The sequence below is a fragment of the Acipenser ruthenus genome, chromosome 9 (assembly GCF_902713425.1).
Source record: "Acipenser ruthenus chromosome 9, fAciRut3.2 maternal haplotype, whole genome shotgun sequence".
NCBI lineage: Eukaryota > Metazoa > Chordata > Actinopteri > Acipenseriformes > Acipenseridae > Acipenser > Acipenser ruthenus.
In genome coordinates, this window is record NC_081197.1 from 6487303 (window position 1) to 6510403 (window position 23101).

Sequence of the window (23101 nt, forward strand, 5' to 3'; positions counted from 1 at the left end):
TTACAGTTCAGAAAGAGGCTCTACCAGGGCAAGCCATACTGCTGCTCAGTATTAAAGAAGAAAACCATTCAAGCAACTTCAGCCAACCTACAGAATCAAACCTGTTTTAATAAATGTAATGCATTTTTGTCTTCCCATGGACAGTCTTTCATTAGTTACCCATGTACCGGTTTGCTACACTCTTTTAATTCTTCCATTCAGATATTGCCAAAGATCTGTGTTGAAATTATGAGGCCTTTCATATTGTAGCAATAAAGGATGGAAGCAATTTCCTAGAGCTTAGTAAATCAATAGTCATTTTGAAAATGCCTTTAAATGAATCCCAGATCTGATTCAATGGGAAGTGGTTTCTCTCACTTCAATGCAGAGGGTAGAGCTGTTTTTTGGAAAGGAATGGAAAAATGATAAATCACTGAGAGCAAGGAGATGTAAAAGCCAGAGAAACACGGATGCAATTAAAGGTGGGGTTATAAAAAATAAATTAGCCCTTCCTTCCTTATTGCAGTCATGTATCAAGTTTGTAACCTGATTGGCATACTGACATCAATGAAAGGGAATGCTGACTTTTAGAAACACATATATTGATGTAAATTTTGATAGTTGTATTATGTAGTGAGAAAGACATATAGGTGAAGCAAGTGTACAGGAACTATACAGCCTGGTACATTATCAAGAACACACAAGTCATTTTTTTATTGTTGATGGCAATAATAATTGTCTCGGTCCACAAAATTAAAGACTTCACTCGAAAGTTCATTCATTCTGCTTAGCTGCCACTGGCTGGACAGGGTGAGTCTGCAAACATGTGGCTAATTAATACCTGTTAGTCACTTGAATGGATGAGCAGTGAGTACAATGCTCTCCATTTCCTGCCTCATTATACACACTCGCATGCACAGCTCTCTAACCACAGCCATGGACTAACCTGTCAACCCCCAGAGGAATGGAAACTCCCTACAGACTCAACAGCATCAACCGCCACCACCATGACTTTTTTCTTTTGCTTAGTGGGTAATTATCCATTTCTGAAACTATTTAGCAGTCCTATCTTATCTAGGAGTTAATGTTAAAAGCAGGCCATGTGTTAAGCTGTCACATTAGCTAAACATGCACATTGAGCACTGGAATACCAATAGGAGGTCATCTTCCAGGGGCTACTTTTTGAAAGAGCACAGATGGCATTTTAGGACTAAACTGACATCACATAGAGTTTGCTTTATTACTCTTACTTGATAAAAGGTCCTATTACCACAGGTGATTCACAATAGTCAAGCCAAAGTCTTTCCTAAGGGGCAAACAAACCATGCTATGTTAAAAGGATTTAGAGCATATGTGTATGCATATAAAAATATTTGTACAGAAGAACCTGTGATTTAAAGTTGTTCAAGTTACTTTTATTGTATATTTAATGAGGAACAAACCATCAGAGGTGGTGATTTTGGTTGGTTTAACATGAACGCTTTGACCTTGTAAAGATGGACCACCACTTTGCAGGCTCCTAAAAAGTCTCACACTTTCAAATGCTATAAAACAGATCCATTTCAAGAGAAGCATGTGGCGAGCCAAAACATCAATCAGGAGGGTTCATTAGCAAACGCAGTCAGAGATTTCAATTATGTTACTCAATAATGAATTGCACTCGAAGAATATATTTTTTCATCAACGTCTAATTAAATACAGGCCTTATTTCTGATTAGAACTCGGGATCTTGTGGCGAGATTCATTGTTGAACGTGTTTACCTCAGGTGCAAAGGGAGATAATTTGAATTGTAATAATTCATATTTTTTTGAAGAAGTAATTACCCATGGTAATTAAGCTGCATCAGCCTGGTGGACAACTCTGGCACACTGCCAGGTCAAAAATACCTTAAGAGATAAAAAGTGCCCAGATTCCGAACACACATCAAGCCAACTGCATCACTTTGGAGCAACTTGTTTACACATGGCTGAATGAGAAACAATGTACAAACTGCTCTTGTATTAGTTTTTTTTCCCCATTAATATAACAAGCCTAAGCTACATCTACATGGAGAAATGGGGTACCCTACAGGCTGATTTACCATCACAGATACAAATTAAATAAATTCAAGTTGTATAATATTTTATCTGACAGTGCCCGAACTATCAGTGGCTTGGGGCTAAGCCATTTAAACCTCTGGGCAGCAAATGGAGGAATCTAGCAAAATGCAGTTTCACGACCAACTTGATGTATGACTTCCCACCCCGAAAGACAGACTCCCCTCACTGTACTGTAAACCCTTAGAGTTAAAGAAGACACGACATTTAGTAATTCATTTAGCTGTCTTTCATTAAGCATTACTGTATGTGATGGAATGCATTGAGGTGATGTAGGGAATATACATTCGTCTGGTGCCATTACATAAATGTTACATCAATGCAGATGTTATATATTGAGGCTACAAAAACTAAGTGTAGCATATACCCTCTAGGTCAGGACATAGGGAAAAAACCTGTGGTCACTCTACATGGGTATTCTCTGCATACGAAAAGAAAAGGACTGAAGGAAATTACATGTTAAATCTGGAATGATAACCTACAGTTATTGTTTTAAAGTTGCCTTCATTTTATTAGAGCCTTTGCCAGTACTAGTCAATTGGTCTCGTCACTTTAACTATCAGACTAGTGAGTTTACTGTTTATTGAAAGTGACAACAAATTAGAAAGGGAGGAAAGAAGATGCTGTATGACACCTCATTTGGGCTAGAAAAAAAAAACATGTTGATATTGTGACAAAATTAGCTTTACTATTGTAATACCACAAATAATATACAGTGCTCCCCTTTTACAATGCTGTAGTCGGGAGCCTTAGTCAAACATTCAAATCCTAAAAGGTTAGACAATGTTGACCCAGGCGACTTTTTTGACCTGAAAAAAGAAACAAGGACCAGGGGTCACAAATGGAGATTAGATAAAGGGGCATTCAGAACAGAAAATAGGAGGCACTTTTTTACACAGAGAATTGTGAGGGTCTGGAACCAACTCCCCAGTAATGTTGTTGAATCGGACACCCTGGGATCCTCCAAGAAGCTGCTTGATGAGATTCTGGGATCAATAAGCTACTAACAACCAAAACAAGCAAGATGGGCTGAATGGCCTCCTCTCGTTTGTAAACTTTCTCATGTTCTTATGTTCTTAAGAGGCAGTGCTTTTTGCGTTCTGCCTCATAACAAGAATACTAGTGTTAGTTTAGTGGCATTATGGGGAAAATGGGAGCCATGAAAAGGGGAAGCACAGTATCTCTTAAAGGCGAAATCAAATCTGAGTTGTGTACATACAATACATTTATGTGTTCTTGGCTTCCCAGAATGTGAGAAAGGCTTACCAATGAAGTACGCCAGCAGGATGACCAGCGTGACAGAGATGATAATGGCACTCAGGGCAGCACATTTCCAGGTGCAGTACTTGTAGGGCTTCTTCAGGTTGAAGGCAGGTCGGGGGAAGGTGCTCCGGGGGAGTGGGCGGGGTGGGGGGGAGTACACAGTGCTAGATGTCAGGGGGTACCCCGGGGACGTCGTGCAAAAGAGAGGTGACGTGCCCCCGGGCTTGAACAGGAAGTGCCTGCAAAATACACGCCGTTACAAAACAATTTGTTAAAGTGATATGCCTGTTTGTCTGGGTGGCTCTTATTTGTATATCCCCTTTACTGACCAATGCAGTAATATTTTTTTTGTTTAATGAAGGCATGGTGATTGCTATTGAGAGCTCTTAAATACTTAAATACCACACAGTGCAGTTCCTAATGACAGCCTGTCCCCAGGAAATGCCTGGTTCGGGCTACAATAGCACAGGTATTTCTTTTTTACCACTACAAGTAAGAGGAGCTGTTAAGTTTACAAAATGTACTAACCCTCTTAACACACCACCTCCATTAAATGGAAGTCACATTCAAGCCACAGTACAGTAAAATATCACCACATTCATAATGTGCAGTGTCCAAATAAAACCCAGAGCAATATTTACTGTACAAAACTTTCTCTTTGGAATTTATATTTTCCATTCCCTCACTGTAAGTCCCAACTAATGAGTAAACAATTCAGACAATTTACTTGCTGTTGACTTTTAACAGCGTCTACTTTTGTGTGATATTTTAGGTGTTTTGGTGACTTTAACAATATGTGTTTCTTTTGCTTTCACACATGCTTGCTTCCCAGAAATGTTGTTTGCAGATTTCAGCCCATCATTTTCCCCTTATTGAAGGCTCTTGGTTACCATGGAAACAAGTGTTTAGGTCTGACATTACCTTCAGGTGTAAAACCCAACAATATCATGTCAATATTAGGAAAATAGAAAGCCCGTAAAGAAAGTCAATTTTCTTTCCTATAATGAAAAATCCAATTCTAGATGATGTTGGATGAAACAATAATACTAATTTGGTGACCCTGTACTGTACTTTGGAATGAATTACCCTAAAAAAAGGTCGCTAAATGTACCATCAATGCCTTGGTTTCACACATCTTGACCGGGAATGGGGTATACTCACAGTGATTCATGGATGACCATTTAGGTCTGGACATACTAAATAGGATGATGCATTTTCAGTAGTGACTCATCAACACATTTCGCACAAAATAACAAGACTGAGGGATGAAGACAAAAAAAAAGATACACTATAAATACACCATGACCCAAAGAGACATTCATTTGATGAAAATACTACAATTTATTATAAATGATGTTCCTGGAAGCTGCTTTATTTATAGATTATGGAAAGAGAATGCTGAGGCTAAAACCAGACAGGAAAGAGAAAACAAAACAAATATACTTTTCTTTCTTTACTGTGTTTTTCCACCAAAATGAATGTCTCTGTATTTATGGGCCTGTACTCATGGATGAAGTGTATATAGAAGCTATTTTTGGTCAACAGAATCCTCTGCTTATGTAATAGTACAGCTGGGGCTCACAGTGTGACTTCAAAGTTGATTTCAAAGGCTGAGATGCAAAAGCGTGGAGGTGCATAACAGATGTTTTATGCCAGCATAACCCTGCGAATGTAGTGTACATTCAAATCCCCATGGGATTATTTGGCATGAATAACTGTGCAGTGGTTGCTATGGAAATACTGTGACAGTAAAGTACGAAATAAAGATGCTAAAGATAAAAAAAGGTGAATTATATATTAGTGGAAAACGGATCAAAAAAAAAAAAAGATACTGTGCTGAAGTGTCACGTACCCGTCATTGTAAGCACCCTCATGGCGGGCTGAGCCGATAATGTCCATCTCAATGAAGTTGTCCTGTAAAGTCTCTAGGAATGTCTGCTTTGCAATGTTTCTACACACAGATGGAAAGATGAATGGAGCTAGAGTGAGTCATGCAAATAGAAACCAAACAAAAAAGGAAGTGTCGGACATAAAAAAAAACAAATGAAAATAAATACTCTTATGGAACTAAACTAATAAGTGTGACATATTAGTGAGACAACTGACAGCTAACTATCAGTATTGGAGTTGGTGCCAGCACACTGGGCTTTTCCAGGATGCCCCATACCTTGTATTGAATGATCCCTGCCCTTCTCTGTATGCGTCTTGCTCTTCTCTGATATACATAAGAGTATTCTGGCTCCTTTACGACCATAATTGAAAGAAAACAACGAATCAACCCTTATAGTTTCTATATATTCATACATGTTGTTTTTACTACCACAGTTTGAGATGCCCTCAAACACCAATACTAAACAATTTATTTTAGCAATAATAAATAAATAAATAAATAAATAAATAAATAAAATTCACACAGAAATAAATACCACATTTTCTAGTACACCAAACATAAGCTGTCTACTTTGACGTGTGATATTGCACTGCTACACTCATTACTGTAATGGGTGTGGGTTACTGCAGCTTGGGAAAGTCCACAGTGAAATACTGTACACAACAGAAGGTTAGATACTTTCTCATGTAATACCCCCAGGATAAGATGTATAGTGCTCCCATAATTTGGTGACCTATGAGAATGTTGTTCCATAAGAGAAAGCCGACATAATGTAATGAATTCATGAACTGGCTTTCAGTTGCATACACTGTACAGGCTGAACATGAAAACCCAACCATTTTAGTGCTACTGTATTACTGGATGTTTCACTTTGATGCAAAGATTTGTAAATCCTTATGTTCGCTACATGTGTTATTTAACAAGTGATCCTGTATTCTTCATTATTTATTTTTCAGTTCATTCATGAGTTAATTAATTAAAAGGAGATCCTTGGGATAGCAGCTGTTGTTTGTTTCTGTTGAATTCCTCAAGGCTACTCGTACTCTCCTACTTTCACACACATTTCAAATAACAGTAAATCTTTCTACATAAATCAAATGGTTACAGTCAACCAAATGCCATAGGGCAGTGGTACTTAACCAGGACTTTGTTCCAACCAGGTGCTCACTGTTTGAACCAACACTTTGGCAAAACGTGTTTTGGACTGGAATAGACCATTGTCATCGGGCTTAAGGTTAGGTCATTTTGGATGTTGGGGATTTAGGTCTAAGGCTGTATAGCTAAGGTCTCTGTGGCTGTCCTTTTATCAGTTAGTTAACCCTTGGATACATCCCAGTTGGTTGACTGCTAAGTTCTGTAGATGTGAGCCATTACTAGCTATGTCTATTGAAACCAGCCTGGAAAAACAACCCTTTGCCAGAAAATAACATAGGAAAGGATGGACAGAAAGAAAGACAGAAGGCTGTAATCTTTCATGGTACTCTCAGTGCATGATAGCCGGCCTTTTACAATACACACTCCTGCCACCTGTACTTTGGTCCACTGGGATGATGATTCACTGTGGGAAATTCTTCTACTTTATCATAAAACAGGTATCTTACATTGCTTAACCTATTATTATTATTATTATTGCTGATTGAACCATGACTAAACCCATAGAGTTTAATAGAACATATAACGTACTTGGGCTACTAAATTAGCTCCATAATTCACTAGTCATTTTGGGTCTCTGAGGAGTCTAATAGTATAACAGCCAGATGTTTAAAACATGATTTTTTTTTTTAAATCCTCTAGCTGCTCCACACTGAGTAGCTCAGCACCTTTTTTCAGCTTTCAACTGCACATCAAGTCTCTCGGGGATTGTACTGCCCGGGTGGTGCAAATGTGTACGTGTTACTTTCATGTTAAAGGAATCAATTTGCTTCTATATAACAGTGTTTCATGTTCAACTTGCATGTTTTAATGAGCGTATGTAGGAAACCTCAAAGCTGCATGACAATATAACAGCATTTTAGTGCATTCATTTTTTTAGTGCATCAATAAAAAAAATAAAAAAAATGTTAGCTGGACCACAAAAGGTAGTAAATAAAGGTACATCGGAACATGCCAAATTTATTGAAACAGATGTTGGTCTCTCATCATTATTAAGACATTTGGGCCTGGACTGAATCCAAATTCCATAGGGATGCTATGGAGAAAATGCAGGCCTTGGTTGTCATACCTGGTCTCCAGTGGGATGTTGCTGTTGAGCAGCCAGTTGTCCTGTGTGCTGGCTGGCTCCTGTGAGCTGAGTGGAACGTCTGCAGGTACCGAGTGGTCAGTTGGTGCCGGACTGGGGTTGCTGCGAGGGTTGTAGTTCTCCCGGTTCAGAGAGTTGATGGAGGCCGCATGGTGCTGGTTTGTGGTGTGGGAATGGGAAATCGGGAGTGGAGGGGTCCGCAGTCTGGAGTGGTTCTGAAATGTGGATGTCTGGTCTAGAAAGGAAAAGCAAAATAGGTTTTTTAATTAACTGTATTCTGATGTACAGTAAGCAGCAGACCATTCCACCAAAGTGTATTTTAATGATAGCAACTAAATTTACCGTACTAATTTTCAAGTGGCGGTACATCAAAGCCCCCACATCGGTGATAAAAAGACTGTTAAAGAACACAAAATGGACTATCGCTTCCTTCAGCAAAAAGCATGAAATCAATTAGGCCTCGTAAACCATGGAAATTTCGAGTCATTTCCTGAATGCTTTTACATTTTACTTTTACAACCTTGTAATATTTAATGTGCAGTAAAAATTGATACTCTGGCTGTTTTGGTTGATTTTTTGTGCTGCTCAATTGTTTGTGAACTGCTGTTCTCTCAGGAACTGGTTTGAAAAACAACTTTACCATATTTATCTATAGTTCTAGTAAAGGTGCATATTTCAGTGCGTGTCATTATGTTCCATCCAATTCTCTTTTTACAACAAAAGACAGGTATTAATTGGAGAGCAGAAGTAGGTTACTATTTTCTAGGATGTTGATGGACAGTCAAAACAGTGGTTGGCCTTAGCATGGCTTAATGAGAACCCCACTGTGGCTCTACAGTAATAGACGATGGAAGCTGTCAAGCCTTAAAAGATGATGCTATTTAATTCTGATTATAAATTAAAAGCCTTACCTAATTATTAAAGAGCTCTGGTACAAATTACACTGTGCACTACATTAAAATGCCATCAGCTTCAATTGACTTGGATTACCAAGGCTGCTGTGCTGTCAATGCAGGCAGAGTTACAAAGGGCATCAAGCACATAACACCTGACATGTCTCTCAAATAGAAATCATCAGTTTTTCCTAGACAACCCCATTTAAAATACTGTCACAATTAACATTAATTAATGATTTGCCTGTATAAAGTCAAAAGGAGCATTTCAGTGATTTCTCCTGTGGCAGGTAGATTAAAGAGAGAACTGTTGATTTGACAATTGTTGTGTTTAAAACATTTTTTAAGATGTGGGTTTGGACAATATTCATTGTATATAGCGTGCCAACAGTAAGTATTACATAGTAATTGAGGCACCTATTGTTGTTGTATAATGCCAGGATGATGTTCGGACAATCTGAAGGGGGTCCTCTATCTCTTATTTCAAACAAAAGTGAATGTGACTCTACAGTTTCATGACATACTACCCTTGTTCACTGCGTTCTAAAATCGGCTCTAGCATTTAGAAATATCAGGCCATCTTTAAGACCTCTATCTCACACACTTGACTTAGAGAAACTACTTTAATGCTGTGGCAATGCACACCACCCTTTGTTCCATCCTTACAAACCCGAGAGTACGGAATACAGAGCTCTATTAATCAATTTACATAACTACTGTGCAATTCATCAATCAATGGGCTGCATAAGTTCAGCGTGAGCTAATGTAGCTCCTCTTCCTTTTCATGGTCTCCTCTTTCCTCTAAAGCAATATCTGCAGCGGATTATTGAAGGAGCCTGACTTGCCTAATTGGCTTGTTCACACGCAGGTTTCTGAAGTGTGTTTAGCTGTGCTCTGGAATCACACCTCCAGAGCTTTGGCCCTGGTAAGCTGATAAGTCAACCAACTGAAAGAGTCTCTTGTGACCGCCATGCTGCAATCAATTGTCTCCTCAAAAAAAAGTGTTTTAAAGCCCCAGTGGAATGCTCTCATTTTCTCCAGGTTGAGGATCAGCACAAGGGCAGGACAGGACTTGTTTCACAAAATTACCTTAAAAAAAACAATCCGCTAAGAGTAAAAGAAAATCTACCTTATTTCTTTACTGATTTTGTCAAGGATTGCTAGGGCAAGGCCGCAATAATATTATTAACCGACGGGAAGTAAAACCACTTTACCATGAAAGAAAAGGTGCAACAAGTAACACACTATATATGCATGACAACCAGCAATGGCATGCAGGTAGGAATGCAGTGTATGTTGAGCTAACAAAGCCATTTTCAACCACAGCATCTCAGTTTCTTTTTGGCTGTTTCGATCCTGGCAACATATGTGCAGGCACTTCGTTGCTCCACGGACGCTTCTGAAAATATTAAAAAATAACAGAATTGCCACACTCCTTCACCCCAAATAATATATGACTCTCGGTTCTCAGTGGAAAATAAGGTGACAATGAGGTAACTCATATTAAACAACACAGTAATACTTCGTATAGTTTTACGTCATGATTGAGTTTTCTTAAGGTTAGGAATAAGGCTCACATTGGCATTCATACTTTTACTTTGAGCTAAATTAGTGGTAAAAACTCAGAGTTCTGAGTGTGAAAAAATCCTTGTCACTGACAAGAAGCAATGACACCTCTTATTTAAGGTGTATTGAGCAGCTGTCAGCTGTGGATTAGGTGTGGAGTACTGACCTGACCAAGGCTAAGGTTCATTGATGAAAACAAAGTTTTAGGCTTCAGTAACCCTGTAGAACTTCAAGGTGATGAGACATTTTTGTGCCGGTATCATTGAACGTTGGATTATTTAAACAGTCTGCACAAGCAGGCAATAGAAGATAGGATTTCCTTTGTTTGTTTTAATGTAATTGAAAAAATGATGCTGCGCCCTACATCCTGAAATTGTTTACATGTTTCACATTTGTTACTACTTTGAACACATGGAAACTGGTAACCTGAAACCACTGAATAGGTGAAATGCCGGATTTTCTTTAAAAGACGCTTTCCTGACCCATGAACAGAATCATCATGCCCTATTGCCTGGAGAACAACCTGACATTACTTTTGTACCCTTGTGAATTAGTGAACATTGCTCAGGCTCGCGTAAAAATGCCAAAGGCTGTCTGAAGCCTGCACTAGATATGGTAAGCAGAAAAGCCAGTCAAAGAGAAACTTAGCTTGAACCATTGTAGACCAATAAAAATGTGCAAAATTACCTTGGTTAGCTGACAACTAGGTTTATTTCTTTTTATAAAGGTTTTCACCAGAATCTAGTTTCCGGGAGGGAAGGCCAATGCCAGCGGCAGACAGTGGGCAAAATCAATCACAAAAAAAAAATGACAGCTCTGCATTCAAGGCTTAAATAATTTGAGCAGTGCCTTTAAATAAGTAGAGGCAATGTCGATGAAATTATTCTTGCAGATACTGATAAGGCTGGGTGAGGACCATGGTAATGCGATCAAAGCGTTAAGGTGGATGAGCCAGTACTACTGTATAAAAAACAAACAAACAAAAAAAAGCAACACTGACTGATACATCATGTACATTTATTTGATTAGTGAAGAACAGGAAATGCCCATCACATTGCTTTCAAAATGTAGGTCAACGTCAAGTCGAAAACCGTATTCTATCTGGCAGTTGTGACTGCTGCTACTAATTTTAAGCTAGAATCTCTCTTTCGCATGTGTTGTTAGAGGTTTCTGTGTCACAGAGTTCTGTAGGTAGTTACAAGAGGGAATACAACCTGTCTTCACAGATTTCACTTGAAAAGCAAGAGGTATACAGTAAACAATGTGTTCTAGGCATCATTTCCGGCCTCTGTTGGTCTCCTTCCAAACATATGAGTGACAAGGCTCCAGTGAGACCTTGTGTGTTTTCTGGTCTGCTCCATTAATTAGTGTAAAAACATCTCACAATTATTTGCGGCAAATAACATCTTGTCAGCATCTCTCTCACAGACAGGCACTTCAGTCTCATAAGAGACTGGAAAAAGCCAGAGTGAGAATGCTACTGAGAAGGACTCCCCCCCCCCCCCCCTTTCAAATACTTTAAGCCATGTAACTGAAGTGAAAAAAGCAAGGCATGTCTGACTAATAAATGGCAGCCACTATGTAACCACCTCACTATTCAGAACAGGTCTAAATATAAAGAAGGGCTCATTACTAAATGTGTTGACTATTTGAGTACTATATAAACTATATAGAAATTTGAGAACTCCGGAGCAGACACGTGATGGGTACTGTAATTGCTCTTAATTAGGCCAATGTAGTATTCCAGTTGAAGAGATTGAGGTATGTGTTTGAATTTGTATTGAAAAGGTGCTTCTTTTATTTACACTGCCTAAACAAGCTGCTATCAACACGTGTTCAAACCATTCACTTCATTCAAAATCAGGTTTTCAACATGTAGTGTGAATGAGGGCGTTCACACCAACATGAGAGGTTTTCTTTTGAATGTCTCAGTAATTTGAAAATGAGTCGCAGTCCTATACCTCACTTTCCAGTGGTACTCACCTACAGCATGGCTATACCAGTCCATCCCAATGCAGGGTCTTTTTCAAACAATTATTAACATTCACTGGACCCCTAGGTTCAACAAAACAATGTAGCCACTAGTAATAATATGGACTGTTCAATTAAATATTTAGGGACATGGTTTGAACAGGTACCTGCAATGGGATGGACTGGGAGAGACACAAGCTAACGCATTATTTTAGGTTTATCTGATATACTTGATAAGTATTAAAATAGTGGGTGCCACTCGATCCAAACATGCTTGCCTAGGGACTATGAGGTCGCTGGCTCCTAATCTGCCTGTGGATAACTGGGACATGCTCTGTCAAGCAGCATCCTATCACAGCAAGCTGGGGCCTTGTTTTCATGGTACTTTCCTTCAGAGATGATGAAAAACTGTGGCCTGCTTTGTTAAAGATTCCACAGCACAGCATGGGGTGTTAAACCCAATGGCCAAATTCTCAGAAGCATCACTTCCATCCCCCATTATATAGTAGGGGGCCACCCCTTATAAACGCCTCCCGTAGTAAAAGCATTTCAAAGTGTAATAAAGCATAGTGAAAGAATGGTAAAGCAGAGTTAAGCCAAGACCAATGAGGTATGGTAAAGCATATTTAAAAAGTATGGCAAACCAAGGTGAGCTATGGTAAATGCATTATATAACCACATGAAATCATGGTAAAACTGCACAAATACTGTGTATACATACTGTTGTAAACTTTTATAAGGGGCACACCTATTTATAAAGAATTTCATGTAACATGCCAGTATACACAGGGTTTCAACATGCTGAGCTGACATGTTTTAAGAATACAGCCTTAATGAATGTTAATATGGTCAGGCATGTCTACGTATATAGGAAAACCTGGTATTGTAATTGGAACCATTTCTATTCATTTTTGAAATTTTACTTTAAAACAGGCTAGTTTAATTCTGAAATATAAATTATTATAATTTAATGATAATTAAAAAAAATCTTATGAAAACTGCAATATTAAAGCTGCTTGAAGTATGGTGTGCCCGGCAGGAATAAAGCATTCCACAGAAATTAATTGGACAGGCTTTTTACACGGCATGGACGTGGACCACTGCTGCCTGACATTTAATTAACAGTGACACTTTCATTTTAGAATGCTATTCTGAGCACGAGTAGCACTATGATTTGCAAGTTTAAGGTTAGCAAGCAAGACCAACATCTGTTATTCTTTTCAGCAGTAAAGCTAGAGATCTTGGGATTACAACTTTATTCCCTTTTCCATTATGTCAATGAATTGGCTGCTGGATCTCAATTGCCTAGCAATGGGGGACCACATAACTACACTGGTCCTGGTGCTTCTGCTCTTTATGTGCATTAAGGAGCCTGTCTTTAAATGGTTGTGGTTGGGGCAAGCTGCTTGGGAAGACGACGGGGTAAGGAATGCAAACAAAGCAACTTTGGCACGAGGCAAGTGATTACAGAACCGATAAAATTAGCAAGGATCAGAATCCTTTGGGAATACAAAGATAAAAATCACCAGATCTGCTATTTTAATTGATTGAAGATTTCCATATTATCCCCCAAAAAGGCAGATAAGAGATTGTATATAGCTGAAAAAAATGGCCTTGAAAAATCCCTCAACAATAGCCTGAATATGGGATTAAATGGCTCATTTGGTGGTACAGTGAATAAAGGATAGAGATTTTCTTTATTATGGAAATGTGGCTCTTGCGCTGTCAGGCCTATGCTAATAAGTTAGGAAACATTGCAGAAGGGCTGTGTTGAATCTGTTAGTTTAATTTGCATAATTTATATCTTATTTACATATAATCAGAAAAAAAGGTGGAAGGTTCTTGGAAGGGTAGGCATTCGGTTGTGCGCGCCGAGGCAAATAAAATGGGAGTTGGCTGGCGAACCATCTAAATGTACCAGGCTCAAAAAGTACAATATTCAATACAGTGTATAGTACAATAACCCCCTGCCTGTCAGACGAGCCTGGTGGTCCTAATGCAATGCAGTGCTAGAAGGCATCACGTTTTTACATTTTATAGCTCGACGAAGCCAACATATGAAATTAAATAATTTGTCTGATATGAGCCTGGTTTTGTTTTTCCATTGTTTTGTCTAAAACAAAGAATCTGCACCTGTCATTTCGGTTCCACATGATGGGAAAATAAACCCACCACTCCCCACAACCCCACACTGAGAGCCTCAAGGCAGCCTAGTTTTTTTTTTTTTTTTTAATGTAAATCAGTGACTTTGCCACGTGATTAGTCTTCTTAGACAGTTGTGTTGCTGTGCTGGTGTGCACAGATAAAGATTCTATAGCCAGGATAGTGCTGCCATTTCATCCACAGTCTTGGTTGATAGATCTGCCAAATCCTATCAATAATTCACATTTCATTTTTGCATCTGCCATGACTGAAAAAAGATCAGCACTAGTTTTTTTCTTACTTGACATAACAGTCAAAAGTCACAGACAATACTAACTGTCAGTACACATAATAAATTAACTTGCAATCTGCAACTGTAGATTATTATAGGTTCAATTTGAATGGAAGCTCTAACTGACACGAGGATACCAGTAGGTCAAGCCAAAATGAGATCATACTGACACGAGGATACCAGTAGGTCAAGCCAAAATGACGGCATGTGTCCTAAAAAACAGTGGGTGCCAACATTTTAGGAAATGAGGAAATAATTAATCAATAAAAAATAGAAACCCGAAGGAAGCTACCTAATGAGTCTAGAGGTCTTGGGTTGGGATGAAGAATATCTCCTGAGAAAGGTTTATTTTTGTATGCAATGTATACTGTATTCAACTTTAATTAAACGCTATATAGCACAGAACCTAAGAGCAACCCCAGCAGATGGTCAGGATTGAGGTGAACACACAAAACAACGAGGGGAGGCGATCAGGATTCCTGTCATCACTTATATGAGAGTTCTAAGCACTTATATAGTACTATTACTACTACGACTACTACTAATAATAATAATGCTTTTGAACACATATTATCAGAGTATCAGTTGAATGCCCATTATAATTTGCAAAAGGAAATTACAAATGGCCAGGTATAGTTAATGTGTCACTGTGAAGAGTTATAAAGAGCCATCCTTGACCTCATCACTTTACTACAACCTGTAGTGCTTGAAATACTTTGAGAGGTACTTTGCGAGGCAGCAGTTTAGCCATAAAGTGTGTGCAATGTGTGTGTTTGTCGTCCTGACAGAGACAGATAATGACTGCAAACAGTTGTTCTCATTGTTAGCCTATCTGTCTCTGACTAAATGACTTGACAGTGAGGGGATCTGGAGTCTTGTCCGCAGGACGTCCCATCAATAATGTTATAACATGATCAACGGCCGACTGCAGTCACCAATGAATCCTCTTTCTGCTGATTAGTTCATTAGCAAAGACAGATTTGTCTTTTTTCACAAGATTGTGTAATCCTCTTATTAATGAAAACCAATGTCTTCCTCCCCATTCTCAATGGTAATTGGGAATATGTTACCGAATTCAAACATGGGGGGATAAAAGCGTAAAAATGGAATTTGTTAACTAAATTAAGCAAGCCCCTTGATTAAAGCTTTCAGTTCACCACTATGATAGTCACTGTGGTGGTACTGTATGATGTACATTCATTTTACTATTAAGTAAACACAGGGCATGCATCCAGTTCAATTTCTGCACCATTTCTCTGCTCCATCAGATTAAAATCTGTGTGATAAAAACCCTGCAGTTGTTTTTGTTTTTGGTTTGCAACCCTTAAGGATTTTACGCATACAGACACTGACTGCAGATTTTTGCAGACTCATGCTCTGAGGTACAACTGGAACAAGCAGAAGCACAAGGAGTCAAACATCACTTCACCATTCCTTAATTCAAGGCTGACGGCCAGACTGTCGTGATTTATCTTGGTGCAGAAACAGGTCAGAAGATGCAAACTGGCTAATGATGCACATTGTGTTAACATTATTCTTGCCTTAGCGCACTATACTTTATGCAGAGCTTTTTTTTAAATATAACAATGCAAAATAAGTAATTAAGTGAAAATGTTAAGGTCGTGCAACTGGTTAAGTGTTATGATTATTGTTATGATTTTTAATATAAAACACATTGGGCCAGGTTAACAAAGTCTACAATTTGTAAAGTTTACATAGATTTATCTGAATGCAATAAGGAATGCTTTGTTAAGGACTGTTTTTGAAGTTTTTTAAAAAATGAGAATAAACTTAAAAATAAAACTCAATTGAAAAGGGTTTTGTGAACAATAAACATGGTTTATTAAGCAAAACAGATATTCATTAAAACAGCTCTTAATGTTTTGTGAATATGTCCCATGACCAAATCATCTCTATCCCCTAGTAAGGGGCATTTAAGAATAAAAGGTATTTTTTTGTGAATGGTTATTTCTTCCCTTATGGCACACAACATTGTATTACAAATGAATACAGTGTCACACAGTATATAACAGATTTAATAAGCTTCGCTACCAGTGCATTTATTTTCTAGAAGTTACTGATACAAAACTAATATGAAACCATGTAGGTGGGAGCTATTAAATTACTATTGCAAAGACAAAACTTCAGAGAGGAATAAAACTAGCAGGTTCAATTATATATTGTTCTTGCCAGTTTTATTCTTTTAAAATTATTGTATTGCCTGTAGTCCGTCTTCAAAATAATCTGTTTATTTTATTTAGTACTGCTGCATTTGTTTAAAACTTTAATTTAAATTGAACTTCTAGGATGAATAATGGAAGAAGAGGATCTTGGACTTATCATATAAGTCTGATCTGTTAAAACTACCCCGCTTTAAAAGTTGAATCTTGCTGTATTGTACCTATTTAAGTGTTAACCATACTGAGAAAAAGTCTGAAAACAAATGGTGGTTAGTTAACAAAGAAAAGTTAATAAACTTAAGAACACATAAACACAGGTTTAACCTCTGAGACTTCAATATCTCACACCTTTTTTTCCAGAAAGAAACAAAAACATCCCTTTGCAACATTTTGCAACCAGTTTACTGATAACAGTAAATGATAACAATCCTCCAGCATCACACACCCAATGAAGAGCACCACCATACCCATTACAAACAATTACACGTTTCTACTGTTCGAATATTCTTCATAAAGATAGGAGTAACTGAGGGGTCTTTACATGGTCCTCTGTTGAACACAGTTTCTATTAAGTAGTCTTAATTTTTCCTGCACAATCTTAATGAGGACCTCTCACTTGAACTCCTGATGACAACGCAAATACTTCATCCATAATCCAAAGACTTAAACACAGGCTTTAATCAAATTCTCTGAAGCTGTGAAAAACGTTACAGTGAGTATTTTCCTATTTCAACATCCACAAAGCAAAAAAAAAAACACAGCATCAGCTCAATGCAGGTTAGCGCTTACCCTCATAATCAACAGAAGTTTTGAAGACCAACTCACCATCAGTAGTAGTTGTAGTAGTAGGAGCATAGAGGTTCCCAGAGCCTGTTCTAACTAAGAATGAATTAGGGGCAAACTCCTCCTCAGAGTCAGAGTCCTGGGTTGGCTGAGCCACACAGTTACCTAGCAACCTTCTCTGGCTCTCATTGGCTTCAAGGGAGGGGGGAGGGGAGGGGGACTGCTCAACAGGGGTAGATGAGGCTGAGGAATAATGCAGGGGAGGACCTGTGAACCACAAACAGAAACAACACAGGGGGAAAATAAAACACACATTTCAGGGAGCACCACAAAGGACATCAACACAAAGCATGCATGACCAGGGTTGAGGTTCAATGTTAAACAAGACGCAGTAATGCATTTACTCACAGAAAAGTCTGCCTCACTTATGTCCACACACCACCACGCATAAATAGTTGCATAAGTCTTCAAATTGGTTGCTAAATAAGTTGTCTGTTTTGCATTTCTGCTAATGAGAAGTATTAGAGGTTTTGGAGTGGATGGGCTACTAGAAGTTTTGGACTCTGTCAGTCAAGAACCAGATGCAATGCAATACTGTTTCTTGTTTAATCAGATATAGCAAAAATGAAATGCAGTAATTGAAAGAAATCAGTTCCAGATTACTAATTGGTAACAAATGTAGGCTATATGCAATTCAGTGGCATATTGCAGCCGTAGTCCGTATACCTTTTGCATGTATAAATACAATCCAAAAATGCAAACCCTTGTTAGCAATGGCAATACATGACAGAAAGTATGTGCATTTTGTTTCAGGGGAAACAAACAAACATAATTAAACAATATTCAAAATGGCATATCCGTAGGAGTGAGCGCAGCTGCAATTTCATCCGTCTTAAGTTATTGAAAAAAATCTGACTCTCTCCTGAGGGAGCTGATTGAGACACATTTTATATATTAAATAGCTTTCCTCCAGAGCACACTCATTAACCTTTTTATTTTTTTTTTACCAGAAGAAAAAGAAAGGAACGTTATACATAAAGTGTGCCTTCTATTTTCTTTGTAGAGGCCTGGCCTAAAGTAGACATGAATATTTACCACTCTCAAATGATACATACACTATACAATATATATATACAGGGTGATTCAAAAGTAATTTTAACACATCAACGCACCTTATCATATCATTACTTTCTAATCACCCTGTACAAGAGATGACATGAATAATGCATACAAATTAAATAAATTGCATCCCCTAAATATCCACAGGTGATCATTTGAAGACAGGCAAGGAGGCCACAAGGAATTGCATCCGTTTTTTCACCCCATTTTCTTCACAAATAGACCAAATATGAACTGAATTCCAGCATACAGAGTTTCTGAGCTTCAATACACAGATTACCCCTGCTACACAGCTACACCGCTTTATTAAAACCCCATCCAAACCCTCGCCCCATTTGACAACAAGATGGTTTCCTCCCCTGGGAGAGGGGAGTGATACATTCCTGATCACAAGGTAGAAGGCCTCCTGTATCTAGTCACACTCAGAAAGGAGAAATTTGAAGCCTTTAATCATTGAGTCTGGGAGGTCCAATGGCTGGAATTCGAGTGTGTGCTCCTAGTACCTAAGGTCAGGTCAGATATCACAGGTGGTCTTTTTACATTAAACGGATTAAATGAATGCAATGTCCTATTCATCGAATCTGCATTCTAAAACAGGCAACTGGTCTTTTTTAACAGGTGGTACTAGCCTCATACAACAGGTGGTCTTATAAACACAGGTTGTACTGTATTTTGTAGTCTCTTTAATTAATCCTGCTTAATATGCTTCAGTTATTTTCACTTCCTAGTACTTAATTCAAGATAACTAGCTACCCTCAAGCAGGCCAAAAGCTATCCACCAACTGTCAGGTACAATTGTTGTTTTTTATTTTCTATTTGGCACATTTAAACGGCGAGGGAGCTTTATTTCAAGTCTCCTGACCATGCGCAGCAGTTTAAGTAATTTTTGAAGGCTTAACATACAGACCTCAACAATGAATGAGGGAGTCTGTGGCCCTGTGTCAACCCATCACTTGAGTGTGAAAATCTTTATCTGTTCACTGCCAATGTTTTTAATTGTCGCTCTGAATAAATGGGCAGAGTCAAGTTGGCTGTCATTACCAGGTATGGAGAGCTGTGGTATCCATGGTGACCCCTTGTCTAAGAACTCCTCAGGGAGTTAACCAAACATGTATTACAGTGCAGGACAAATGGAACACAAAAACACTGCCAGCTCCCAAAAGGATTGGAAGTATAGTATTAGGTTTTAGTAAATATCACTCTTTTTGGACCATTGAAAATTTAAATCAAACTTAAAAATTACTTTCTAAACCCCAACAGCGGTGCAAACAGATAATGTAAGATATAAAGCTAGCATAATGCTAAAGCACATCTTATGTATTTGGTAAGCTTTTAGCATATTAAGTACAGATATACTGTACCATTATTGTCCATTTGTGTGTGAAATACGGCACTCCTAAAATACAAATTATTAGAAACAAAGGCAATTAAGAACCCCTTAAAGGGAAAGAGATTATGTGGTCTAAAAAATGTCTCTAAAAATGAGAAGAGCTTGTTTACAGTCAGTTCAGTTTATTTTTAAATATTATTATTATTATTATTATTATTATTATTATTATTATTATGATGTACTTCTAATTGCAAATGTTGAATAAGATTTTTGCTCAGCAAACAGTGCCACTCTGTGGTGGAATGTGGCAAGTACTGTAGTAGTGCTCAAAAAGCTAAAAGGGCAAGTCAAAAATATATCTACATACCCAACATGAACCACTCTTCTCATTGAGGACTGTAGGTATTAGCCAATTTGAGGATAGTACTGTAGACAACACACATTAAAAGAGTTTTTGTTGAAACATTAGTCTACTAGCTTCTTTTTTGTTTTGTAAATTAAGTGGTTAAATTATGGATCAGGTTCTATAGGTCTAGGAGGAGACTTAATTGTTTAAGGATAAGAAAATTAACTAAATTGTGAAAATTAATTTGCTGTGCTTCCTGCTGCGGATCATCACACTATTATAACCCTGGTTTACCAAAATAAACCAATAAAGTCATGAGTAAACACTGTTACACTGTTCAATCCTGGAGGAGTTGTTTTAAATTCAAAAAATGAAACTCAAGTTGAAGTGCCCTGACAAACAAACGAAAATGCCAATGACCTCATTTACTTTCAGACTCAAAAGTGTCCAAGTGACAGCCAGAGAAGTACCAAACAGATAAACTCGATGTAATTTGCATTCAACCCGATATAGTCACAATTACAAAAACATCCTTCATATGCAAACGACAGCAGGCTGAACTACGCACGAGGAGAGCAAGACAATTGACGCTGGAAATGAGTTTATGTGTCACTTTCATTTGCAGGACTGAGTTCAGATCAAAGTAAATGGCCATTAATCCCGCCTAGGAGAGGCTGCCATTTTAGAACGGCACACAATGGCTTGTTCTCAAACTCAATTAAATTATGCGTACAAAAAAGGGCTGCAAGAAGGATGCAATCTGTTGTCCCTTTGATTGCTATCACTTCCTGCCAGGAGAAATTTATTTTAGGAGGCTATATACAATAAATAAGTCCTTGCCTCTGCACCAAACTGTCTGCTTAACTGTAAATGTGCATTGATTGTTTTTACATTCCTTCAAAAAGTTGAATCCTTTTTAATATCTTGATATATTAAAATATGTGTTATTAGTATAAGCAGTAAATGTCCACTTACGCACATGTGTTTAGCCTTGTAACTGTTAAACACAGATTTACAGCCCTTAATAAAGTCCAGTAAAACAATTACCTTTTATGTTAACAGGAAGGTGTCTGTGATATGAACCTCACTCACCCCTCACCATCTGTCTTTATAATAATTAATGGGATGGGTCACATAAACCTTGCTTAATAACATTGGCAGATTTCATAATTGTATAGCCCAGGGGTTAAAACATATGTAATGGGGGATAATATTGTAATCCTTTGCCTGGGTTTTATTGTAATGTGATGATGGAAGATTTGCATGCTAATATGATTAACAGGTTAGAAATACTTAACAAATACTGAATGACTGTATCCAATCTTGCCTAAATAAAATGTGTGGGTGAGCAAGTCCAATTATTTTCTCAAATACGGCTGTGCACATTTGTAACAGAGACACATCAAGGTGAAGAGATTATGTCTGTTATTCAACATCAGTGTTGAAACTATTCCGCAACCTTTGCACTATCCCATCCTACTGGGATATTCTGTGTGTCTTATTTTATCTGGCAGTATAATTATGTTTGAGTTAAACCAATTTTTCGTCTCTGTGCCTCTTTGAATTAAACAAACTGGTCAATAACTTAACATTCCTTAAAACAGTCATAATGTTTTGTGAACAGGACCCATGAATTCACAACAGTGATCGCCCTTTAATTCAAACATCCAGTGGTTATTTTAGTGAGAGGAGCAATCAAACTTAATTATTATTATTTTTCGTAGGACAGCCTTATGTTATTATGCAAGGTGCCAATATTGCCAATATGGTGTCCATTTAGAAGGATATTCTATTAATAACATTTGAGCAAGAAAGAGTTTAAGCTAACATTCAATACAAAAGCATGAACTAAAAGGTAATAGAACAACACAAGAAGGATATCCACCATAATTATTTTGTGACTCGAGTGTACTTATCAGTTATGTTCTTCAGCTATAATAACCAGAAGAGGTATTTTCTAGTCCTAAACTATTTTTCATTTCAAAGCGCCATGCTGATCCAACCAAACTCCTGATGCTAATCCAGTTACCGTCTTATCACACCAGCAGAAGACGGTTTGCTTCTTGTTGCAGAAAAGAAAAGAAACAAACTACAGTCCTTCTTGTTCTGCCCAAAGCTGTTTGTTTTATCATATAAAAAATAATAAACATCATTACCAACATTAGTTCACTTCCTCTGAGCAGCACAAAAAGCTTCATCCTGTCCTGCCTGTCATACTGTATTATTCTGCTGCTTAGATGGAGGGTATCCTTCAAATATATTGATGCTTCTTTAAGACACGGCCAAAAGACAAATGGGACACAATCATTTCTGAATGTGTAACGTTTTTGTGTCATGTTTTTATTTTCCAGAGATGAAGGCATCCAAGTTATTAAATAATCCATTTAAAATCGGCATGTCTGCACTTCCCAAAGACTTCACGTGCAATTAATGAAGATGTTTACTATGCACTGCTCTTTAAATTTGGGTTACCGCTACTCTTTTTAATGCATTGCTCTTTAAATTTGGGTTACCGCTACTCTTTTTAATGCATTGCTCTTTAAATTTGGATTACCGCTACTCTTTTTAATGCATTGCTCTTTAAATTTGGATTACCGCTACTCTTTTTAATGCATTGCTCTTTAAATTTGGGTTACCGCTACTCTTTTTAATGCATTGCTCTTTAAATTTGGGTTACCGCTACTCTTTTTAATGCATTGCTCTTTAAATTTGGATTACCGCTACTCTTTTTAATGCATTGCTCTTTAAATTTGGATTACCGCTACTCTTTTTAATGCATTGCTCTTTAAATTTGGGTTACCGCTACTCTTTTTCATGCATTGCTCTTTAAATTTGGATTACCGCTACTCTTTTTAATGCATTGCTCTTTAAATTTGGGTTACCGCTACTCTTTTTAATGCATTGCTCTTTAAATTTGGGTTACCGCTACTCTTTTTAATGCATTGATCTTTTTTGATGCATTGTTTTATTTAGTTGAATGTGTACTTTATACAAACATCTCAGGATGATT

The 23101-nt window shown here is 37.7% G+C and overlaps 1 protein-coding gene across 17 annotated transcripts in view; it reads right to left on the bottom strand.

Annotated features, from left to right (window-relative positions):
• Positions 1-23101, bottom strand: part of LOC131738039 (teneurin-4) — a 187817-nt gene that overhangs the window by 81343 nt on the left and 83373 nt on the right. For 7 of the 17 annotated variants that reach the window (XM_059030986.1, XM_059030975.1, XM_059030976.1 and 4 more), the window contains 5 exons: positions 17303-17563; positions 7452-7704; positions 5507-5581; positions 5192-5290; positions 3343-3578 (listed from right to left, as the gene is read on the bottom strand). In XM_059030986.1, the coding sequence (XP_058886969.1) occupies positions 3343-3578; positions 5192-5290; positions 5507-5581; positions 7452-7704; positions 17303-17563 (924 nt within the window). The remainder of the gene's footprint in view (positions 1-3342; positions 3579-5191; positions 5291-5506; positions 5582-7451; positions 7705-17302; positions 17564-23101) is intronic. The other 10 variants (XM_059030991.1, XM_059030990.1, XM_059030988.1 and 7 more) reach the window with 7 other exon arrangements.